Source organism: Protomyctophum bolini (assembly GCF_963924005.1).
Source record: "Protomyctophum bolini genome assembly, chromosome: 18".
Lineage (NCBI taxonomy): Eukaryota > Metazoa > Chordata > Actinopteri > Myctophiformes > Myctophidae > Protomyctophum > Protomyctophum bolini.
This window is the reverse complement of record NC_137879.1, coordinates 35476022-35502012: the sequence shown is the minus strand read 5'-3', so window position 1 is coordinate 35502012 and position 25991 is coordinate 35476022. Positions and strand designations below refer to the sequence as shown.

General features: G+C 40.9%; 2 protein-coding genes across 2 annotated transcripts; one reads left to right on the top strand and one right to left on the bottom strand.

The window, feature by feature from the left end:
* Positions 1-49: 49 nt before the first annotated feature.
* LOC308333661 (receptor-type tyrosine-protein phosphatase H-like) lies at positions 50-10523 on the top strand (the record flags this gene model as incomplete). The annotated part of the gene is made up of 17 exons (XM_080790117.1): positions 50-136; positions 320-367; positions 920-1180; positions 1404-1661; positions 2021-2275; positions 2463-2726; positions 2907-3134; positions 3236-3520; positions 3691-3784; positions 4074-4155; positions 4471-4561; positions 4777-4850; positions 5976-6119; positions 7656-7778; positions 8000-8163; positions 9309-9444; positions 10383-10523. The coding sequence occupies exons 2-17, from the start codon at positions 343-345 to the stop codon at positions 10521-10523; spliced, it is 2625 nt and encodes an 874-aa protein (XP_080646243.1). The 5' UTR covers positions 50-136; positions 320-342.
* Positions 10524-11987: 1464 nt separating this feature from the next.
* LOC308333660 (uncharacterized protein) lies at positions 11988-24456 on the bottom strand (the record flags this gene model as incomplete). Its single annotated transcript, XM_080790116.1, has 9 exons — positions 11988-12360; positions 12677-12868; positions 15336-15560; positions 15896-16084; positions 16630-16836; positions 17456-17605; positions 19755-19907; positions 20390-20562; positions 24439-24456. The coding sequence occupies 9 exons, from the start codon at positions 24454-24456 to the stop codon at positions 12189-12191; spliced, it is 1479 nt and encodes a 492-aa protein (XP_080646242.1). The 3' UTR covers positions 11988-12188.
* Between the last annotated feature and the right edge of the window lie 1535 nt (positions 24457-25991).

The following is a 25991-nucleotide window of genomic DNA, read 5'->3' as shown; positions in this document are numbered from 1 at the left end:
AACATAGTTTTTCTTGTGTCCTAACAATCTGTATGATTCGATCTTTAGTGTGAAACCGAAGCTTATGAAAGTTGGACAGACATCTCATACACATCTCTGCCACATCCAGAGACAAGCGCAACAAAAGCAGAACCTGGTAAGCATGCATCTGTGTCAATCTGTGGGTAGTGAGTGGTATACATTGTCTGTTTACTTGATTATTAAGGAACATGTTCAATTTTACAGCATGGCACTTATACCAAATTTACAATCAGAATTATTTCCTATTTGTCATGCACCACTTGTTTTCTCTCCATTAATGATTGCCAATTTCTTATAGCTACTGAAAATGTGCATGATGTGATGGTGTTACGTGAAAATGTTAGAGGTATGAAGTATTTTGTTACAGATTGGGGACTATATACGTATCAGATACATGTATTTATTGAACTAACTGCTTTTTATTAATTCCCATCTTAATATGAGAAATATAAGTAAAATGTTTAAAGCATTGCAATGAATTCGGCAAAAACACACCATTGAAAACAATCACGTAAACATTTATAATTCCTGCCTGTAATTTTATAACTGCATATTTTTATTTTTTTATTTTGCTTCAAACATCAAATTAAAATATGCTAGCCTACTGTATAACGATGACTTAAAGGTAGAGTAAGTGATTTCACTCAAAAAATCTTAGGTTTAGTTTTTGGCTGTGGGACCTAAGCCTTCGTCCAATCAGGATAGAGAGTCAAAAATGAAACCTAAGGTCTTTTGACCCCCAGGGGTTAACTGGGGACAGGGAGGAACTCCTTATATGGTCAGCACACTCTATAGTAGAGAGGATTATCACAACAAAACAAAAAAATAAGTGATATTTGAATTAAGTGAAATCACTTACTCTACCTTTAAAAGAAAAAATCCCTTCTCTCTTTGTCAGCTCCTTCTAATGTGACGGTGTCAGGGCAAACTGAGAACAGCATAACTCTGGAATGGAGTAAGGTGGATAGCATTCTAACATACAGGATACAATACATTAAAAGTGGTAACATCACTGAGGAAGACGCCAATGGATCAGCGGGACAAACATCAGTTGAATATGTGGTCTCAAATCTCACTAGTGGGACTACATATCACTTCACCCTCTTCACAGTGTCTGGTAATGTCAGCAGCTCTGGATTGAACTTTACAGCTGTTACAGGTAGGGGAGCATCTAATTATCTTACTATGTATGTAGTAGAACAGTGGTTCTCAAAAACTTTTTATTACAAGGACCACCATAACTCTGAGCTGTCCATTTGGTTATTATGGGTTATAAATCATGTGACATATGACTAACCTAACCTTATTGTCTTATCATGCTGTATTTGTATTTTGCTGCTTATAACGCAAATAGACTGACTAACCATCTGTTTCCATTCCAGCTCCTAACAATGCACTGGATTTCAAACCAGTTGACCAAAATGAGACCAGCATAACACTGCAGTGGAGCAAAGTGAACAACATCAGTAAATATGTACTTAAGTTCAATGGAAATGAAATAGCCATCAACGCATCAAGCGGAAGTGAAAGTGTGGAACTCCCTGTCTCGTCACTCATGAATGGAACTCTGTATAACTTCACTCTCTTGACTGTGTTTGAAAACGTCAACAGCAGTGGAGAAAACATTAGTGCAGCCACTGGTAAGATATCTTAATAAGTAGTTATATATTACACGATTTCTAGTATCACAGTGAGTATTATTACTATTAGTAATAATTCGTTTTAAAAGTGCTGTAAGTGATGTTTTGTGGTTCAGATTGAAAGTGGAAAGTTAAAGCTCTATATTCTGACAGTAATTGGATCGATATATATATACAGACATTTTATTATATGAATTGGCTTTGAATGAAACTTTTAGTGTGTGCCTGTGACACACACACACACACACACACACACACACACACAATAATTTCTAAATACAGACCTCAGACTTTTGGCCATGTGTGCAATACAATATAATACTACCCTTTTCCTAATTTCCCTTTTTACTTCTATATAGCTCCACGCATGGTAGATGATTTCAAAGCAGCTGGGCAAAATGAGACCAGTATCACTCTACAGTGGAGAAAAGTGAACAAGTGCGACTATGTACTTTATTTTAATGGAAGTGAGACATACCTCACTGCAGAAGATGAAAGTGAACTATTTACATACAATGTGTCACCTCTACATGCTACAAATGAATATGAATTCACTGTCTTCACTGAGCTGAACAATGTTAGAAGCACTGGGCAAACCATATCAGCAGTCACAGGTACGTAAGTACGATGTGGTTCTCATTTTCTTGTCAAGGAACCCAAAGCAATACGTATGTAATTGGCCATGAACTGAACCCCTATTTGAAGACATGTTCCGTGGCGTATACGTATGAAAGTGAATTGAAAGCTTGCGATTACTTTAGTTCAGTTAATAACTCCAGACTTTCCTTCTTCTCCTACCAGCTCCCTCAAATGTGCCTCGTGTCTCCACAAAACGCTTTTTGACCAATGTGACCCTGCAGTGGATTAAGGTCCATGAAAACACCACTTACATACTAGAGATTAATGGGAGCAGTATACTTATACACAATCAGATCTCAGTTGTGACCAGTGGTGAGCTGACATACACAGTCGAGCATCTCAAGCCTGGAACAGAATATAATTACACTCTCTACACTGTGTTCAAAGAGGTCAACAGCAGTGGCTTTGAAGATGTCACAGCCACAGGTATAGTACTCATAATTATTTGTATATAATATAGGATATTGATTATGTTGCGACTATAGCGTTTTGTTTAGGCGTGAAAGGATTACTCTGAATGTCTCGTGTCATGTTCACAGTAGATGGTCATCAGTTCAAGTCTTATTACACGTACAAATGTTTTTATTTATTTACCACTCTTCATAGTCATAGACTGTGCCGCATCACATTGGATTTTTGACAACTCATCAATCAAAGCAACGATTGAGGGTGTATTCTCACATGGAAGCGCCAATAATGGATCAGGAACGCCAATAATGAGTCCAGGAGGTAGCAATGTGTCCTTTACTGGCTTGTACCCTGGCTCTACCTATGAGGTGTCTCTGTGGTACAGAGCGGATCTACAGTGTGAACACAGCATATTCATAACCATAAGTGAGTCTAACTCTAAAAAAATATTTTGTCCACATTATACGCTGTTATAGAAGTTAGTACTGACATGAGCCTATTAACGACAGTCGACTTGTTTTGTTCAGTTCCCCCAGATATTCAGGTACACTGTGAGCAAGGGGCTGCTGCTTATGCTATTTTTCTGAGCTGGGATGTGCCGGAAGGGCGGTGGACCCGAGTGGAGGTGAACGTGACCGGAGATCATTACACTGTGGGACAGAACAACGAGCTCACAGCAACTATTACTGGGTTACAACCTGCCAAGACCTACAAAGTGTCTGCAGTGTTCGCAGTGCAGTCCACAGAGTCTGGGATCTTGCGGAAGTTGCAGAGTAAAGTTGCTGAGACGACTTGCTCCACTTATGCAGGAGGTGCGTGACAGACAGACCTATATTGCATTACATTATTTTCTGTCATCAGTTTAGACCAAAATCACACTCTCACTTTATCTTTTATAATTTCTGAAATTAGATGAATATAGTACATCAACTTAGTGTTTTATGCAAATCTCAACGCCTAAACCAAGTTTCATTTCTTGTAGGGGTCATAGCAGGATCTGTGATGGCCGTGCTGCTATTCTGTCTCCTGGTTTGTTTGGCTGTCTTCATTTGGCGCCGGAAACCAGATATTTTCAGGTTAATAATAGTTCTTCATAGATAATAATAATTAAAATAATCACCTCAAATATACTCTGAGAGAATACATTTAAATGGTTCATTCATATTGTTTCCTTCTCCCTCCGCAGGAAGGAATCATCACACATGGGCATGAGTTCCAAACGATCTAGTGTCAAATTCAAGTATGTATAAGTATGCATGAGAACCAACGCTTTGTGGTGGAAAACACTAAAGCAGGGAAAGGCCTATGTACGGTAAGTCAGGGATACAAATTCACAAAAAAATGATCCATCCATTGTTTTTCCAGTGATATTCCTGTGGAGAAGTTTCCGGATTACTTCTATGAAATGAGTAGGGATGAAGACAGAGCATTCATCGAGGAATACGAGGTACTGTTCTGGACACTGGTAATATAATACGGGAAGCACCCTATGATCCGAAGGAGCATTGGTCCGAGGTGCGCTGGGGGTCGGGAGAGGGTGGGTGGTTAGGTTTAGGTGTCTGCCCCGGGGGAGGTTAGGGTTAGGGTGAGGGTTTGAGGTAGGTTGTCGATCGGACAAATGGACCGTCGGCATATTGACGCGGACCCATATAATACAGCCAGGGGACTCTGTTTGCTAACTGTATGGTCAGTCTTTTGTATGTTGATTGTAGATTTAAATGCTAATTGCTAAATATATATTTCAATTATTATTTTCATGCAGAGGTTCTTTGCAGTGGGAACGGAGCAGACACATAAAACAGCAGATCTCCCGGAGAACAGGCCAAAGAATCGCTTCACCAATGTGCTGCCATGTAAGTCAGTCACATGAATGCTTGCTACTTCATTCTATCAGCACTGCAGCTACATGAAGGCTTATAATGTTTTTGTCTGGTTTTAAAAGTGACTTCCATACTATGTAACCAAATTGTGGATTATGCCATTTGACTGTACGCACCCTACTTAGCCTGGTTCTTCATTTGTCCCACAATGCTTTTGATTAAACCAAACTATTGGTTTCTCATTCTAGATGACTGGTCTCGGGTGAAGTTATCTACAATTCAACATGAGACCTCTGACTACGTCAATGCTTGTTATATGCCAGTAGGTGGTGCAACTTGACATCTGATCTGTTCGCTTAAACTCTCTAAAAGTGCATTGTCCTTGGGCAATTTATTATTTTTCCAGTTTATCTGTAAGAGAGCTAAATTTAATGTCCATTTACTATCGGCCAGTTTGCCAGTAAGATCATAATGACCACTGTGTGAATGTGGCTATAGGTTCAACTGCCGTTGTCAATAAATGACCAATAATAGTATATGCTCGCATTCTAGATATTATCATCGCTGTCGGGCAGAAACTTTATTGCAAGGGAAAATAACCAATCTACAAGCTTGCAATGCATTGCATCACATTACGTTGTGAGCTTATATAGGGTATGCGCGTGACATCATCATCAAACCCGGAAGCTATGGTGGAAGGCCTACTGCATAACTAATTTCTGGCCTTGACAGCCCATGCATCCAAACAGAGAAGTCATATCTGATTACATTAAACAACGTTAAACAATGTTAAACTCACTTGCCAACTTGATAGTCACTTGCCAACTTGATATGCATGCGCATACCCTCTATAGCAGAGGTGTCCAAACTTTTTTCAAAGGGGGCCATATTAGAAAATATTAAAACACCCAAGGGCCAACTACATCTCCTAACATAATGTACCGTCGGATTATAACAAAGTCACATATACATATGCATCACATTTTGACGATATTTAACTATCGTCATCAATATTTAATATCAATGGTTTTTTTCAGCCATATGTCACATTACCAAATGTAACCATACAAGCAAGGTAAAAAACAAATAAAAGGAACAAGGAACACTGACAAGTTATACTCTGGGAAATGCCCATAGGGTAGCCGTTCATAATACAATTCAGGTATGAAGCTGTGGGCAATATATAATTCATCCCAGGGCCGCATTTGGCCCGCGGGCCGCACTTTGGACACCCCTGCTCTATAGGATCTGCATGCAATTTTCAATGTTTCTGAACATACGTAAATGTGAGTTTTTAGAGCTTGTGACTAAATCATAAATAACTACTTCCATTGGAGCAGTTTATTTTTCCTTTTTCCTTTTCTGAAAAGTAACAGTTTACAAGATTTCTGCCCGACAGCAATAATAATAATAATAATAATAATATTTTGATGTTTTTTGTTCTTAGGGTTATGGCAGTACCAGACAGTACATAGCTGCTCAGGATCCTCTACCATCCACAGTCAATGGATTCTGGCGGATGATATGGGAGCAAGGGGTGAAGGGCGTGGTCATGGCAACCAACTGCACTGAGGGGGGACGGGTCACACGGGTGAGTTTTCAAGGAATGTCAGATAGTCCTATATATATATATTGTCACATTTATATCAAGAAAGTAAAGAAATTAAAAACTCAATAATCCATTGAAAATAATCGGTGCTCACGTTGTATCAGCTGACATGGAATGTTTTACATTTTTCAAATAATCGAGACTTTCTGCTTGGCTTTTAAAATCAAATTTAAAATACATAACCATACATACGTTACCTAACTTTAGAGCTGAAATCCAGAACTTATTTGATTGAATACATTACTCTAGGCAGTGTAATGTAGGGTATTTTAATACACTATAGCTTCTGACACATCTGCAGTGGTCTCCCTTCTCTTCCATTGAGACATTTTGACTCTGGTGTTGGTATAGGACACTGGGTGAAAAGTAGTACTGTCTGAAGTTAATATATGCAATTATCTCCCCTGAACACTCGTTCACACAGTGGTAGAAATGTAGCCATGCAGCTGGGATTCAGATCTCAGATAGGACATACAGTAAAGGTTTATTACAAAAATAACAGCTCACTGAAATGTCGTAGGCTGGCCTTACCTATCTCAGTCAAGCCAAGCTGATTTTCATACATAGAAATTAATTGAATCTAATGGCTTCATTGAAAATAAAAATGGAAACACAACTATAGCTTTGGGAAATGGTTGCCAGTAATGTCAAGTATATACCATCAGTTGTACACTACAGTCAATGGGCTAAACACAGCGGTGTGTTGTACCGTTATACGCTATATACATAGTATGCTGTGAAAAAAAAGCATATACCGTCTGTTTCATCCATCAATGTGAGAGCGTATATAAGCCTATACGTGCGCATGTCGCACAGGGAATAATTATGGTATACCGCCTGAACAAAACTAGAAAATATTATATTATATATAAAATATTATCACCGACCATTGCCGTCTTTGGACTTGGAACATCCCGAGTAGATCTTGCTTCTTGTTTCTGGTGTATAGTTTGTTTGAATGCTCACTCCACCTTGTCAGGTGTTCCAGCTCAGCCAAACGAGCAGCCATCTTGCTGGTGCACTCTGGGAGATGTAGTTGTCTGAGGTGCCTTGTTGAAGATTCATGCTCCATTTATGAGTTTATGCTCCACTTTTTTGAGTTTTAACTCAACACTATAGCATTGGCTAAACATGCCATACCATCGTTCTGTTCCTTTATAGTGTTGGTACCCAGATTTTGACATTTAAATCAGTCTATAGCTTAGTTCATAGCTGCTTGGCCACATTTTATTCCACACTTTGTTATAATATTCCTAATAATTTCAAAAACAACTTAATTATGTTACGTGGTGTGAACGCATCATTCTAAATCTGCAAATGAATACATACTAAACATGCTAATCACAATTTTATGTTTGTTCGCCCACCAGCATATTAACAGTGCTGAACAACAGTGTCAGCATTATGTTAATATTCATATTCAATATTTTCCATTGTGCTTTTTGAATCCTACAAGTGAAGCCACAGTGGACATCAAAGTTTCAATTTTATTCTGTTTTCAACATTTCCTTCTCCCAGGTCAAGTGTGATCAGTACTGGCCACTGGATTCCACTCCTTGCCGATACGGAGACTTAATTGTCACCATCAATTTTGAGCACAGGGGAACCAACTGGACAATCAGAGAATTTGGAGTGAAACATGTAAGAGACATCTCAAACAGCAGATGGTGACATTATGACACAAAAAAGATGCTATTATTAAGAGAATGAATGAAAGTTGAAAACATCTATACCGTCATATAGTCAAAATCTTTGGATTTGTTTCAACACTTTATTCCGCTGGTATCGGATACTGCCGTTACTGCTGTGGTATGGCATTAAACAGGAACTTGTGAATTTGTGTGTGGGATTCTTCATCACAGATGGAAAGCTCAGAGGAACGCACAGTGAAACAATTCCACTTCACAGCCTGGCCAGACCATGGAGTCCCAGAGGGAACAGAAGCTCTCGTCCAGTTCAGGGGGCTGGTCAGGCAGCACATAGAGAACGAGGGGGCCAGGGCTGCACCAACCGTGGTTCACTGCAGGTCAGTGTTGTTTTCGTCGACTGAAACTATATGACGAAAAAGGTTCGTCGACTACCTTTTTTCACTGACGAAAACTAAACGGAAACTAAATGAAAACTAAGCTATATGCTGATCAAGACTAAATATACTGACAATTTCGTCTACAAATAAAAACTAGACGAAAAATGTTAGCAAGGGACTAGTGGACAAGAGATCCAGTAGCTGATCTAGCTGATCTACAAGCTCACAACGCGTCTCAGTGCGACGCGAGCTTGTGGATCAGCTATTTTCGGCAAGTGTAAAATAAGTCATTACAACGGCATCAAGGCCCGCCAAAACACATTTTAGTCGACTAAATGAACTGTAGATTTAGTCGCCTAAAATGTTATATTTAGTCGACTGAAACTAGACTAAACACTAAAACATTACAGGTGACTAAAATGTGACTGAAACTATAAATAAACTATTCAAGAGACTGACTACACTACATTGACTATACAACACTGATATTCCTGTTGAGTGGTGCAACACCGTGTGGGGGTCCCCGGAACTTCGACCCACAGGAACGAGCCCATGCATGGTGCCGGCAGCTCGAGAAATGACAGTTAGCGTGTGGGGGGGTCCCGGAACACCCAGACCCGCTCCGCGTCCGAAACGGTCGAGAAATTACAGTTAGCATGGGGGGGTACTACTACTCGGAACATCCAGACCCCGCAGGAACGTGCCCAGGGGGTCGGGCTGCTTCCGGCGAGCCACCGAAACGGTTGAGAAATGACAGTTACTATTTGGGGGATTTTCATGCTCGGACAGATGGACCCAGACAGGGACCCGCAGGGACAAACATAGCTCCGTAATGAAGTGGTTGCACCAATCAAAATGTAACCTCTGGAGTGTGGACAGTGGACATATATATAACTAAATGAACTAAATCTAATTTTGCGTGAGTTAATTTTAAATGCTGGAAATGCAAAGTGTGAAAAACAGTACCAATGTATAATTTGGCATTCTCGTAATGCTAAATGTTATATACATTTTCAGTCCAGCCCAATATTCGCAAAATCTAGTAAATAATCTTTTGTCTTGTCAGGAGTGGAAGAAGCTTCCACCCTTGTAAACTGATCCAAGCTCTGGCTAAACAAATACAAATCATTCTGTTTCTGTGTCAGTTCTGGAGCGGGGAGGACCGGTACCATCATTGCCCTGGATGTGCTACTCCAGCAGCTAGAGCAGGAGGGGAAAGTGGGTGTAGCTTCCTTTGTTCACAAGATGAGACTGAGTCGGCCACTCATGGTGCAGACAGAGGTAAGCGACCCTTGCTTATAGTAAAACCTTGAAAATGACATAACACGCTTACCGTCGCCGAAAAGTGTCTGTGCCCCAAGATTGTGTTAATAGCTGTCTCGATAGTTATATAGATCACATGCTCAGGGACTATAAATGCAAATTTGCTTTTTTGCAATTCTCTCTGGCTCATTTACATTGATTGTGCACAATCCCTGTTTAAAAAAAAAGGAAGCTGGAGTTCAAGTGGTTAACAGAGCTGTGCGAAATGACTTCATCACAATTAAATTTCCCTCTATTACAATTAACGAATTATTTAATTGAAAATAGCAGATCTACAAGTTTGGAATGAAAGTTGGAATTTGGAAATTGCGGAAATTGCGGAAATTGGAAATTGCGGAAATTGGAAATTGCGGAAATTGGAAATTGCGGAAATTGAAAATTGGGGAAATTGCGGAAATTGGAAATTGTTTCTAATCCTCTGCAACACTAAATTTTTCCGGTAAATACAACACATTGAGCAGGGCACTGCAGGGAGTTGAACCCCGTTCCGGTAAACCAGAAGTACGACACCAGTGCCTTAGCTTTTGTGTATTCAACTATTTGGGTAACATGTGAGCTTTATCCTCTAATTCATGGGCCTAATGCATCGCACCGTGGCCTTGTGAACTTGTAGATCAGCTATTTTTTACTTTGTACACCACCATTGTATGACATATACAACTACCGGTAGTTTAAATGGTTAATCAGCCTAATGATTTGACAATTCATCCATGTAATAAATAAAATATATGCACCTGCTTTTCAATTCTTAATCTACAAGCAATATTAAGTTATTGGTTCTAAATATCGTTTTTGTAATATATATATTAACATATACCATGAGCTATGTATACACTTGATGCGCAGGTGAAGCTTATACAAGAATTCCAGTAACTCGGGTCTATTCTTCCTTTCAGTCTCAGTATACATTCCTGCACCAATGCATCTTGAATTTCCTGGAGTCAAAGTCAAGACCTGAAGAACCCCTATATGATAAATTCCTGGAGTCAAAGTCAAGACCTGAAGAACCCCTATATGAGAACAGAGATGATGTATGAAAATGCAACAGCACTTAAAGAGTTTCACCAATCGACCGAGACAAATGTTTGATCGTTAAGTAATAAACTCTACATTCAGATTATGGTACCACTGTATCAAGTTAACTATTGTAATTCACATCTGTATAAACTATTGTTACTATTGCTTTTGTAAGTATCATTCTAATATAATTTGAATTCTAAGTATTCTATAATATTTTGTGAGTGTATACTACTTTTTTTGGGGGGGGGGACTATTGCCCTTTTCCTTTATTTACAATAAAATGTAAATTATGTGAAAATAAATAAGTGTATGAAAAAACTAACTGGACAAACTTTTTCACCCACAAAACCTGCAAAGGACGGCTCTCTGTATCTCTGATACATGATCAATGAACTTGACGGCTTCTATTCCAAAGCCTCAGTGTTGATGCAGGCCACTCTGAAACAACCTTTGAGGGTGCATACTGCATAGAACTGGTTGTGTTTTAAAATCCCGAGTTCAGTACTGTATAGTTGATGAACTGCCTGAAGACTAAGGGCTGTATTTTGCGTGTCTTAAGTACCAGGTCTTATTCCCTAACTTGAGTAAACTAAAGACCTGGAGGCGTGATCAATGCTCTTTGGCCACTCAGAATAGCCAAATGGCATTGATCAACCCTCCAGGTCTTTAGTTTACTCAAGTTAGGGAATAAGACCTGGTACTTAAGACACGCAAAATACAGCCCTAAGACTAAGAGTCCCAATATTTCTAGAATTTCGCTACAATTTACAAACCTAGGCACCGGAAGTTCAACTCCCAAGAAAATTCAGAGAATACACGGTATAAATTGTAAATATATGTACATACATTTATATGGATATACATTTATGTGCAGAGCAACTGAGTCAGAAAATGACATCATTACTGCTGTGACTAACTAGCTTGTATAGACACTGAAGTTTGGACTACATGTTGTCTCAGTAAGACAGCTCTCCCCCCTATCCACAAGGAGGAGCAGTACACCAAAGAATTATGGGAATTGTAGTCCAGGAAGGTAGTGAGACCAGTGTCCATGACATCAGAGACAACAGGCTCACTGCTACAATCTAAAATATCTAAAACCACATACTGTATTACACACATAAATACCCCCAGGAAAGTGATCTAAAGCTTCTAAACGTCATTAAGATATATTTTTTTGCAAAAAGGGTGAAGTGTCCCTTTAAGGGTTGTACAACAGGAGGCAGGACCAATGACGGTCAATGCAGACAGAACTTAATGTGTCACTCACAGCAGATAATTCAGTTCAAATATTACCGGTACATAATAAATACTTGCGCTATCGTGTTATATTTGATATTGTATATATATTTATTGTTTTGATAATAGTTCCTCGTCTGTATTACGTTATTGTTTCTTTGTGCTTTTTGAAAAGCACATTGTATCAAACAGTTACTGGGTGAATTTAACTTGATGAAGGAGAAAGTTACAAGTAAAATGTATGGCTTTGATTGAAATACTTTATTAACAGTTTGCATCGACAAGCACAGGAAAGTACTGTATACAATACAAGCTCTGCTAAAAGGATTTATCCAAGAAAGCCTATATGACTTGTTTAATTGAGTATCAAAAGTAAAACCACTATTACCCCAGAATGTCCCCATTTCACAAGCTGTTGTTATAATGTTAAAAAAGTGAAGTGATTAATGTATGTTTTGCAATAATAATAAAACATAAATCTGTTGTTCCTTTGAGGACACAGCAGGCCGGATGGAGACCACCCAACAGGCCAGTCCTGGACCCTGGAGCCTTATGTTGACCCCCATCATGCTGTGTGTTCTAGTCAGAGTCACTGCTGCAAGCACTGCTGGAAGACTGAAGACGCACGCACACGCACACACACACACACACACACACACACACACACACACACACATGTCAATGTATCAATTTGATGTCTAAAGTGAACTACCTTTTTAACTGATGAAAACTAAATAAAAAACCCGTAATGACTAAAAGACAAGTCATTTCATGCTTGGTCGTGTGACCAAGCATGAAATAGCCGATCTGAGCTTGTAGATCAGCTATTTTCTGTCAGGCATCATCACGGACGGTGCCACCATATAGGCCTGCTACCAAAACACACACATTTTATGAGTCAATCGGGGCTGATAAAGAAAGGGACTCTTACCCCATGGCTTTCCTTTCCTTTCTTGTGGCAATGGCGATGCTTGTGGCCGCCTCTGTGCCTATGCCTGTTCCCTCCGTGCCCGTGACCGTGTCCACGCCCACGCCCACGCCCATGACCGTGACCATGCCCGTGGCCATGCCCGTGACCCTGGTCATCGGAGTCGGAGTCACTGCTGCAAGAACTGCTGGAATACTGAAAACAGACACACACACACACACACACACACACACACACACTATTGTTAATTTTGTGGCATACGTGCAATACGCACTGCGAGTAGGGCAACACACAGAGGGGGGGAAAGAAAATGTGCCAAAAAGTGCCAAGCCGACCCTCAAAATAACAAATGTCTTCGCGGGCAACCAAATGGTCAGCTACTGTACGTCCCTGAAAATGGTGGTCGACTACCTTTCTTTTTTTCACCGACAAAAACTGAATTAAAAACTAAATATAACCTAAGCCATGATGACTAAAAAGAAGAGATCCAGTAGTAGAAGGTCACTTTTCCGCGTGGGAAAATAGCTGATCTACAAGCTCAGATCGGCACACAACCTGCGTATAAAACATAGGGCATAATTATACGACTAGGGATGGAGATCGATCATTATTATTGATAACGAGTACCTTGTCAATCAGGCTTATCGAGCCGTGTTCTTATCGAGCCCACCATCGGACATTTTCTATTATTTTGTGGAAAGACGAGAGACAATGAATTCTGAACGGAACGAGTATCGTTTACTACTATAGGGCCCAAATACAGCATTTTCTAACAGATGGAAGGCAATTGACCTTTTTATCAATATAAAATAATATTAAACAAACTGTTAACTGCATGGTTACTATGTGCACCGTCACTTTAAAAGCATTTGTTTACCCGGGCAGCGCTGGTTGGCAGGTATCAATACACTTTTAGACCGACATGTTTGTGCCAGCATGGGTGATTATACATTTATTTCTTGATTGACTCTTGTCTTGATGGTTTCAACATGACGTCATGGGCCGCTATGCTCCATAACAGGCTTGATAAGCCCACAGCTTATTGATAACGGGTACTCAATAAGCTTGTTATTGGGGGTTTTTTCGGTTATCAAGCTCCATCCCTAATTGACGATGTCATTGGGGGTGCCTGCCAAGTTACTAAATCAACTAGAATCAACTAGATTTAGTCATATTTAGTCAACTAGTTAGGCCTACTATTAAAATCAACTAGAATCAACTAGATTTAGTCATATTTAGTCAAAGTTAGGCATAGGCTACTAAATCAACTAGAATCAACTAGATTTAGTCATATTTAGTCAACTAGTTAGGCCTACTATTAAAATCAACTAGAATCAATAGATTTAGTAATATTTAGTCAACTAGTTAGGCCTACTATTAAAATCAACTATAGAATCAATAGATTTAGTAATATTTAGTCAACTAGTTAGGCCTACTATTAAAATCAACTAGAATCAACTAGATTTAGTCATATTTAGTCAACTAGTTAGGCCTACTATTAAAATCAACTAGAATCAATAGATTTAGTAATATTTAGTCAAAGTTAATGCATAGGCTACTAAATCAACTAGAATCAATAGATTTAGTAATATTTAGTCAAAGTTAATGCATAGGCTACTAAATCAACTAGAATCAACTAGATTTAGTAATATTTAGTCAACTAAAACTAGACTGAAAGTAAAACATTTCAGATGACACAAATATGACTAATAGCCTACTAATAACTGACTATAGTAATTATATTCAAAGGACAATATTTTCTGTCAAAGGTAACGCTGAAACAAACAAACAAGCAAAGTAAAACATCAGTTCACTCAAAAGGGGATAATAAATCCAGTTCCTAAAAGAACCACGTGGGGGCGATATGGGACTGTCAAAAATTAATGACTGTATGGACACTATTAATGTACTGCATCATTATTCCATTCCTTGTTTAATCTGATGCTCTGACGTGTTTGAGCCCATGAATCTGAGGCGCCAATCACAGCGTTTGTCTTGTTATTATGGGACAAAAGGTCTCGGTTCTTTTGTTAAGGCTTGATCACCTTTATTTGAACATGCAAGCGTGTAGCACAAAAGATGAACTTCAATGATTTTCCTTAGCGTCTTCACGCTTGGACAGCGAAAGCCGTAGCTACAGTTCAAACCTCCCAAACCCTGAGCTTTGACCCGGGAGGAATTCCAGCTTTGAAGCTAGCGTACAGAAAATCACTGTCAGCGCCAGCTGACAACTGTTTGGGATGACAGGGGTCTTCTATATAATGTCGCTCTAGTATTGCAATGTGTCAGACACTCTTCGGAGTCAGAGTCGGAGTCACTGCTGCAAGAACTGCTGGGATACTGAACGAGGCGAGGCCTAGCAACCGGAGCACTTCCAAAAATGCAAAATAGCGAGGCATTCTTTCTTATATCGATATTAATCGCCGTAAAGATACTCGTCTAGAGCATCTATCTAATTGGACGAGTATACCCGTCCTTATACAACATTTAGGAAGCAAGCCCAAATAAGCACTTTAGAAACAAACAAGCCCCAAAAAACGCAACCCATAAACTATACCAAGCAACTTAACGCAACGAGCCTATAAAGCAGACCTGGCAACCCTGTCATATATAGACTATAGTGTGGTGGAACTGGCTGATAAAGAATTAGAGACTCTCTTACTCCATGGCTGTCCTTTCCTTTCTTGTGGCAATTGCGATGCTTGTGGCCGTGTTTGTGCCGATGCCTGTGCCCGCCGTGCCCGTGTCCATGCCCACGACCATGCCCGCGGCCACGCCCACGGTGCCCATGCCCATGTCCATGCCCATGTCCGTGCCCATGCCCATGGCCTTGGCCTTGGCCGTCGGAATCGGAGTCGGAGTCACTGGTGCAAGAACTGCTGGAATACTGAACACACACACACATACACACACACACACACACACACACACACACACACACACACCATTGTTAAGTTTGTCGACTAAAACTATGACGAAACATTTTGGTAACTTTTTGGTCGACTACCTTTTTCTTTCACTGACGAAAATAAAAACGAAATATAACATGTGCCATGATGGCCAAAAAGAAGAGATCCTGTGTAGAACTAAAGGCTACTACTACACACTGCAAGATATTTGCCACGATCATGCTGTCCTGTCGCTGACTTTCTTTGGCCCTCAGCGACAAATCCCTGCGTGAGGCTTTGAAAACCTAAATAAAGATAAAGAAGAGACTCTTACCCCATGGCTGTCATTTCCTTTCTTGTGGCAATGGCGATGCTTGTGGCCGCGCTTGTGCCGATGCCTGTGCCCGCCGTGCCCGTGCCCATGTCCATGCCCATGGTGGCCGTGCCCATGTCCATGTCCATGCCCATGGCCTTGGTCGTCGGAGTCAGAGTCGGAGTCACTGCTGCAAGAACTGCTGGAATACTGGAAACGAACACACACACACACACACAACATATATTTTTTATATAGTTTGCAGACAAATACATATTCATTTGGAGGTCCTTGACATGAAAATGCAGGTTTAAACAACATTATAGGAACATGCACAAATAAGCACTACACTTTAGAAACTACCAATAGTAATATTTACAACTATATATATAACAACTTCACAGGAAAACAAGCCAAAAAGACAAGTTTATAATAAGCAGACCTGCAGGCAACAGTGGCCTTGTGGTTATAGAGTGTCCACGCTGAAACTGGGGAGGTTGGGGGTTCGATCCCCGGCCGGGTCATACCAAAAGACCCAATGCCCCCCTGCTTGGCACTCGGCACCAATGGGTTGGATCGGTGGGGTCAAATCAACTAATGATCCCAGAGCGCGGCGCACGCTGCGGCTCACCGCTCCAAGAGAGATGGGTCAAATGTGGAGAACAAATTTCACGGCGGTGACGTGTGTGACAAATCGTACGACTTTGACTTTGACAGACTAGCGTGGAATGAACTGATAAAGAAGGGACTCTTACCCCATGGCTGTCATTTCCTTTCTTGTGGCAATGGCGATGCTTGTGGCCGCGTTTGTGCCGATGCCTGTGCCCGTGACCATGACCGTGACCGTGACCATGCCCGTGACCATGCCCGTGCCCGTGACCGTGACCGTGACCATGACCGTGACCATGGCCTTGGTCGTCGGAGTCAGAGTCGGAGTCACTGGTGCAAGAACTGCTGGAATACTGAACGAACACACACACACACACACACACACACACACACACACACACACACACACACACACACACACACACACACACACCATTGTTAATTGTGTGGACTAAAACAATGACGAAAAATGTTGGTGGTCTACCTTTTGTTCAATGACGAAAACAAAATAAAAGACGAAATTAAACATAAGCCTGCATGATGACCAAAAAGAAGAGATCCTGTACATCCGTAACTATAAGTAATTGTATGCTTGTTTGGACGTGTCGCATTGTTTTTTATTGAAGGATTACAGTCATATGATACACAACACAACACAACACATTACAACGGGCACAACATATTTTTTTTTAAATAGTTTGCAGACAAATTCATATTCATTTGGGGGTCCTGGACATGAAAATGCTTGAGAAATCCTGCAGGTTTAAACAACATTATAGGAACAAGCACAAATAAGCACTACACTTTAGAAACAAAAAAAAGCAACCCACAACTATACCAAATACCAATAGTAATATATTGGTATACAAGCAACTTCACAGGAAAACAAGCCCAAAGTTTCCTCAGACCAGGCAACATCGTCACAGACTATAGCGTGGAATGGACTGATAAAGAAGAGACTCTTAGTCTTACCCCATGGCTGTCATTTCCTTTCTTGTGGCAATGGCGATGCTTATGGCCGCGTTTGTGCCGATGCCTGTGCCGGTGACCATGCCCATGACCATGGCCTTGGCCTTCGTCATCCGAGTCGTAATCGGAGCTGCTGCAAGAACTGCTGGAAGACTGAACACACACACCATTGTTAATTTCGTCAATGAAACTGTATATGACTGCTCCTGGTCGCTGCCCGCACAGAGTACTACAAAACTCTGAAGCTGGCATTCAAAGCAACCAAAGGTATGAATATCTTAGGTCTGATCGAACCCTATACAAGCCCTCCCGCTCGCTCAGATCAGCCGATCGACGCAGGGAAGCTGGAGGTACCTTCACTAAAAACACCGGGACAGCACTCCACACGTCTCAAACTCTTTTCCCTTCTGGCTCCAAAACTATGGAATGCACTTCCCATTGCAATCAGAACTGCAGACTCACTCCCAATCTTCTGCCGTAGTCTGAAAACCCACCTCTCCCGACAACCTTACAGGCATACGCAAAGGCTCAACTTGTGTAACTTAGGTGGCATTTTATGTAGACATAGCACTAGTATGCATAGTTCATTATTGCGAATGCAGTGAGCACTTACTATGAGACCTAGCAGATCATGTTTGTGTGTCTGTCTGTCTGTGTGTGTGTGTGTGTGTGTGTGTGTGTGTGTGTGTGTGTGTGTGTGTGTGTGTGTGTGTGTGTGTGTGTGTGTGTCTGTCTGTCTGTCTGTCTGTCTGTCTGTCTGTCTGTCCCGCTATCCAAATATGGAGTGTGTTGCATCAGCAATCACTCAGCTCCATATATGGGCACAAAAGGGGCCAGGTCCACTCAGCTCCATATATGGGCACAAAAGGGGCCAGTGATTTGCACAAAAGGGGCCAGGTCCACATATACAGTAACAGCGGGACAGACACACAGACAGACAGACAGACAGACATGATCTGCAGGGTCTCAGCTGCGTTCGCTTCCCGCGTTTGCGTGTCTTACTGGTATGCATAGTTCATTATATAGATATTCCACTGTTAGGTTATTAGCATACGTATGCTTCATGATGACTATGTTTATGTATTTGATGTTTTACCATGTCTTTTGTTCCTGCTTACTGTTCCTGCTTAAATCGTTCTGGATTAAGAGTGTCTGCTAAATTGCCTACATTGTAAATTGTATGATGAAAATTGTTGGACAACTACCTTTTTTTTTCCACTGACAAAAACAAAATAAAACCTAAGCCATGGTGACTAAAAAGAAGAGTAGAACTAATACTCACTATACCAAAACAGTTGAGCTTGTAGAACGGCTAAGAATAAATCAGGCAGTTTTTGCCAACGGCTGATTCGGTCTGGCTTATTAGCCAGGCTAGTAATTTACAACACCGCAGGCATCAAGGCCTGCCAACATGAATTGTATCAACTGTAGATTTAGTCTACTAAAATCTTATATTCAGACATTTCAGATGACTAAAATATGACAATAGAATAATTGAATAATAATTTTATTTAAACTATATAGGCGCCCTAATTTCACTGGCGACCCTTAACTTCTTTGCCTTTTTTATTATTATTATTTCTTTTTTTACAATTTTTAAAATATTTCAAATCTACAAGCTCACAACGTGTCAGTGTAGATCGGCTATTTGAAGTATTTTAAAATGTTTTTCAAAACAGTAAAATAAATTTAGGGATTAGGGTTACGGCACCAGCAAGAATAGGGCCCTATATCGGACTAAACGTAATTCAACATTTTCTCAAAAGGTGAGGGGGAGAATAAATGCAGTTCCTAAGAGGACCGTACGTGTTGGGGCGATATTGGACTGTCAAATATTGATTGATGACTCTGGATGCTGTTACTGTATTTCATTATTCCATTCCATCTGATTGATCTCCGTGTTTCATTCCGATCGATGGCACTCTGATGTGTTTGTATCTGGGGCACCGATGACTGCTTTTGTCCTGTTAGGACAACATTTTTGTCAACTCCACACTGTCACAGATTAACCCATTCTGACCGGGAACCCATTTTGGTGTTAGCATCATGTTATGCTTTAGCTATTGAAAAATAGCAGATCTACAAGCTCATAGCGCGCCACCGAGTGGCGCGCTATGAGCTTGTAGGTCTGCTATTTTTGAAAAATCAAAGAACGACTGACATTTTTAGAATCTGATCTCGGGTCAGAATGGGTCAATCAGACCAGTGTGTGTCCAGTGGAAACCTCGTATGAATCTGATCTCAGGTCAGAATGGGTTAATAGTGTGAACCGGGCTATGATAAAGAATTCAGGGACTCTTACCCCACGGCTTTCATGTCCTTTCTTGTGGCAACTGCGATGCTTATGGCCGCGTCTGTGCCTATGCCTGCTCCCTGACCCATGTCCACGCCCGCGGTGCCCATGGCCCTCGCCTTCCGAGTCCGATCGGTCACTGCTGCAAGAACTGCTGGAAGACTGAACACACACACACACACACACACACACACACACACACACACACACACGTTTGATATGCGCCTAAGGTCTCATACACACATTTCAAACGAACATTCTGTGTTCCGTCTGTGTTTCATGTGTTTAATGCTTTTCCAATGCTGGAAGTCACGTGGTTTGACCAAACACTTGTGTTTCATGGGGGGGGGGGGGGGGGGAGGGGGGCAATCAAACACAAGTGTTTGGCCAAACCACGTGACTTCCAGCATTGGAAAAGCATCGAGGCGGCCATGAAACACAGACGGAACACAGAATGTTCGTTTTAAATGTGTGTATGAGGCCGAAGTGCGTATGGGGTCCATATCAAACGCGTGTTCTGTCTGTGTTTAATGGCCGCCACACAATGCAATTCCAATGGGAGTCACAGCATGGTTTGACCAAACACATGGCTGTGTTCTGCCCACAGAACACGCATTCCACGTGAGGCCTTAATTAATAATTACCCCACGGCTTTCATGTCCCTTCTTGTGGCAACTGCGATGCTTGTGGCCGTGTCTGTGCCGACGTCTGCCCCGTCCGTCCTGAGTTGGGCAGGACGGGCGTCCTCCTGGCTGGTCACGGTCACGGCACCCTCCCTGGTCGGGGTACCCTCCTCCCCCACCCGGGTCCTGGTGACCTGAGGAAAGATTCAGCCATGGTCAGTGAGGGGGGAGGGGAAGTATAGTCACGTTTTGTACTCGCGTAAAAGTATCAATACTGCAATGTAGAAATGCTAGCCGTTACAATAAAGTCCTGAATTAAAAAAATGTACAAAGGTATTGTTGCTATCAAAATGTACCAAAAGTGATAAGTACTACGAAGAAACAGTATACTGGAAATTGGAAATACTCGAGTAATGTAAAAAAATACCTCAAAATTGTACTTAAGTAATGTACTTAAGTAAATGTACTTAGTTACTTTACACCGTACAGCCCATAATGCATCAAATGGTAATGCTATTATTACTAAACTAAGATCTGAAAGTTTATTTCGGTCGATGTTTGCTCCCCCTTCAATAATACTAATTGGTGTCGTCGGAAAGACAATGTGCCACAATCGGCCCCGGCAGTTGTCCTACTGCACGGGCCTTTATCCCCAAGGGACAAACGTGACATGTTAAATGACCACATCAGCACTTTTCAACCTATCTTCATATAATTTTTATATAGTCCTCACAATGTTCATGATAAAATGCTGATGATAGGTGGGCTGTGGGCAGTTCAGAAACCCGTCCACAGTGACATCATCAATGGGGAATCGATTAGCTAATAGCAACGGCAGGCTTTTTTATTCCTGAAAAGTTGCAATTTGATAATGGAGGCCATCCTTCTAAAAAATAAAAAATCAATGGAGAATCCAAGCTAATAGAAACAGCAGGCTTTCTATTCCTGAAAAGTTGCAATTTGATAATGGAGGCCGTCCTTCTAAAAAAAGAAGAAGAAAAAAAAGCCTAACAATGATATCACTGGCGGACAGGTTTCTGAACTGCCCACAGTAGTAAAGATAAAAAATAGTGTGCTATTTTATCATGAACATTAGTGAGAGGACCAATTAAATGAAGATAGATAGGTTGAAAAATGGTCCTTCAAATAATTCTTGGAGCCAAACACACAAACTCAACAAAGTTGCAGGACCTGCATGCTCAGGCGCCATGCAGTCAGTCACACTGTCAGTCACCTGTGACCAGCACACACCTGGCAGCACCTGACACTTTCAAACGAGTGTGAATGCCAAAAGGAATTATATGGGGATTTTCACACGGTTTAGCTGTGTTGTTCATGCCTTACTTTAGCCTTTATACTTAAGTTGTACAGTACCTCGTTGTCAAGGTATGACTATAATCTAGGCTTTCCAATGATATATAAGATACAATATCAATGGTGTTATTGAAGGGGAGAAATAATCCACTGAATAAAAAAATTCAGATTTTATTTACGGTTTCACATGGATTCTTCCTTTGAGGATAAATAATTTCGTGAATTAAAGTGATACATAAAGTTAATGAATAAACGCATATAAGAATAAATCAGACAAAGCAACAACATCTTGTGAATTACCTTGGACGTGTTGGAACATGTCTTAGTCTTCTCAATGCAGATCCTGGAAAGAATAGGAAGCATATATAAATAAATAAAACGCCTATGAGAGACATACCACCACGCGCGCATGCACGCACGCACTCACGCACGCAAGCACACACACGTGTGGTCGGACCGGTTGGAGTAGGTACAGGGGGGGCAGATCAGGTGAGCCGCAGCCCGCAGGTAAACAAGGTGACAGCTCAGTGATAAATACTGTAAATTTAAACACCTGAACTGGAACAGAATAGCATTGTTGTCAGGCATCATCATTAATGAATTGCATTTTTATAGCACTTTTCCAAGTGCTCAAAGCGCTTTACAATGGTTCATTCATTCATACATTGGGAGGTGAAGCGGCGAACAGTCGACGCCAGCGTCCTCACTTCCCATTCATTATCAACATTATCATCAGATTCATATAACCTTTATTTCAACTCGGAGTACAGTTGACGGGCATGGCAGGGCCCTCGTTTTCACTGTATAGCCGACATACTGTATAGAGGGTATGCACATGCATGAAGTGAATGGCAAATCGAGTGGCAAGGTGAGTTTAACATTGTTTAATGTTGTTTACTGCAATTAGATATGACTTTTCTGTTTGTATGTCTGGGCTGTCAAGGCCAGAAAGTAGTGTTTAGCCACTCAGTAGGCATTCCTGCATAACTTCATTCTTTATTCCCCCATAAAATATACACCCTTATACTTGGTCATACTGTACTATACAGCGTCACACATCCACAAGCTACTTTTCAAATAGGGTATACTTTTCATTTTTGTTCTATTGAATGACGTCTCAGCTCTGATATGCCATACTGGAGAGATGAGGCATGTTATTTTAGCTCTGAAACAAATCACCCGTTGAACACACACCTAGAATACCTCAGCTATAACTTGATGACAGATCGGGTGTCTTGTCGCTTCAATCAAGCATGTTCCACAGCCATCTAATTATCTCCTTTTCCTTATCTGTGCACCTTCTACATTCTCTCTTGGGCGTTTTCTTTGTGCCATTGTGTGATCGCTCAGATTCTTTGGACAGCACTTTGGCAACTCCTCTTTGAAAAAGCAGCAGCGTGGCGGGGTTCACTCAGTTCAACTGTAACCTTTCACCAGCTCGAGTGCAGAATAAAATAACAGTTCACAAGAAAATCTGTCATATTGTCACTCACATATACATACAGTACTGTAACACAGAGATGACAAAATGCAGTGCACATGCCAAGAATAAAAAACGTAGTGAAGGAGCGCGTAGACAAGTGCACAATGCACATCAATTATAAAAGAATGCCTGAAGAATAACTGCCCTGACTCGTGCACTGTGCAGTGTGGCAGTGTGCAGGCGTGTTCTTTTGTTATTGAGGTAACTTGTGCGCTAGTGCAACCATTGAGTGCTACATGAATAGTTATACAAATGTTTCCAAGCAGACAGTGAATAAACAGACCATAAGATTTGTTAGTGGGCTACAGTACTTAAATAAATGTAAATAAGATGACATTTCCCTGTGCCAAAACCCTTCCTGATTCTTGAGATGATATTCAGTCTTGCATTGCATACTACACTACTATTGCACTACAATGACATTGATCTAAGACTTATGGCCTACTCGACAACACCCATAGGATGCATGAGTATATGTGCATTAGATGTTAGGCACTGCATGACTGCAGAGATGTTCAGAATAAGCTTATTTGTGCACATGGAATGGCAAACTTCCCATTTGCCCTTCCTACTTCCTTAAATGTTTGTAAAAATATGAAAGCAAGTGAGAGTACCACAGTTGCCCTGGAGCCAATTGACAATCAATCATCAATCTCATGTTCTTTTTTTTTTACTGTGTTTTATGTGATTCATGTGTCTGCCTGTTATGCTGTAAACAGAATCGCCCTTCGGGGACAAACAAATAAATGAACCTGAACCTGTCCTGAAAGTCAAATAAATGTGATCCTCTGCCAAATAAACAAGAGTAATTCAAAAGTTCAACCCCATTTTGTTAAAAGTCAGTGCCAGTGGCAGGGTGAACTGCCACAAAATGTAGTAATTAGATTACCTCTGGTAGAATATCTGATTCTTTCTCATTTTAAAAAGGACGTTCTACTTCTTCTATAGGCCCCGTTCACACATAAGACACACGTCTTATGGGGACCCCCAAAATGATACTCATTAGCCTGTGGACCCCCAACCATTTGAAAATATATGCCAACGATCCCCATTGAGCGCTGACTTACAATAAAAACTGCTGCCATGTAATGAATAATATTAACCCATTTAATCAGTCACGCTGAACAAGCTATACGGTTCCTACAGAGACTGAAGTCAATTATTTGAGATAGTCACAATAAATTGTTTTGTCATAGTCGCACATTTTTGCCACTCCCTACTTTTCTTCTCTTTTCTTTTCTGGAATGATGCCTGCAGTTCTGAAATACCGTACCGTCCGGAGATGAGCCATGTGTTATCTTATCTCTGGAATCACTTGTTGAAAACACACGTACCTCAGAGCAATGGTTGTCCCACTCGTAAACAGAACTCACATTTACAGTATTTGTGCATGCAGGTAGACTACCGTCTGCACATTTCAAAAGTGAAAGGTCAAGGGCTTTCCTCGCCTTTTTAATAGGCTACCTCTAAAATGTAAATAAATACAGACTACGTCAAAAGTTAACCAAACTATATACTGTAGGCCTACTATAAAAAAAAAGTCAAATATTGGCCAAATTGTCAAATATTACCGAATATTACCGATCTGCAAGCTCACAATTGCGAGGCGTGGTGAGCTTGTAGTTCGGCTATTTTCACAATGTTTCTGTAGAACCGAGTGACACAAAATGAAATGCCTCAACTCCTACAATTCCAACGCTTGTCCGAGTGTGTGTGTTTGTGTGTGTGTGTGTGGGGGGGGGGGGGGGCGGGGGGGTTCAACAGGTGGTCCATGGACCACCGTGGAAGTACCGGTATTGCATGTGGTCCCTGACCATTCATTTAGTAATGCAGGATTTGAAAAGGTTCAGAATCAAGCTGCCTCAGTCAGATGACAGTATTCTTTTAAATAACACGCGTTCCTCTATCATCTCCCTTTTATATGTGGTCCTTCTATTCTCTTTTGGGCGTTTTCTTTGTGCCATTGTAATGGGACTTTGGTAACTCCTGTTTAAATAATTCGTTATTATTATGTATAAGACATAGGTCGGTCACAATTAGTAATCGTCTAATCGCAATTTTCTGAGATAATCACAGTTATATAGTCATAATTGGATTGTAGCGCAAATCAACAGTTAGAAAAGGCACCCAGCTAATATTGTGGGTTTAGGGTATAGGGGCTGTAACAGCTAGAAGCCCTAGAAACAGCACAAATTATATAACAACGTTGATCCTGAGCCACACCCACACACCCCACACAGCCTTATCCTCTGAAAGGGAGTGAAATTGGTAGCCTTGGGGTAGCGTAAATCAAATCTATGAATAGAATTGTACATGTCGAGCAATTACACACACACTCTGAGAGGAAATCACCGAAAACACCTTTAAGCCTTTCGGCTAATCTTTTGTAAGCCTGTGGTATGTATGTATATGCAAGTACTGTATTGTATACTGTACATGCCACATTATACCACCATGTTTGTATTGCGCAGTACACACTTCAACGAAACACTCCTCGTAGACCGCTGCGGTTTTAGGGATTTCTTTTCTACGTTTTTCCAGTTTTTTTTTTCTGAACGGCAGCAGCCTGCATGCAGGGAACCATTACCACTGCACATTCTTTTGCGGTTGAATGAAAGACATGTGTCAATGTTGGATGGAAATCTGGCATGTCCAAAAGAAACTTGTTCCATTAATGTGACACGTTGTGAGCTTAGTAGTACTGTAGATCTTCTATTTTCACTACTTTTACGTGACACTCTTGTATGACGAAGCAGGGCATTAATTCGCAGGAAAGGAAACAATCAATTGTCAAGCATACAGTATGAGGTGAAATATGGAGATAAG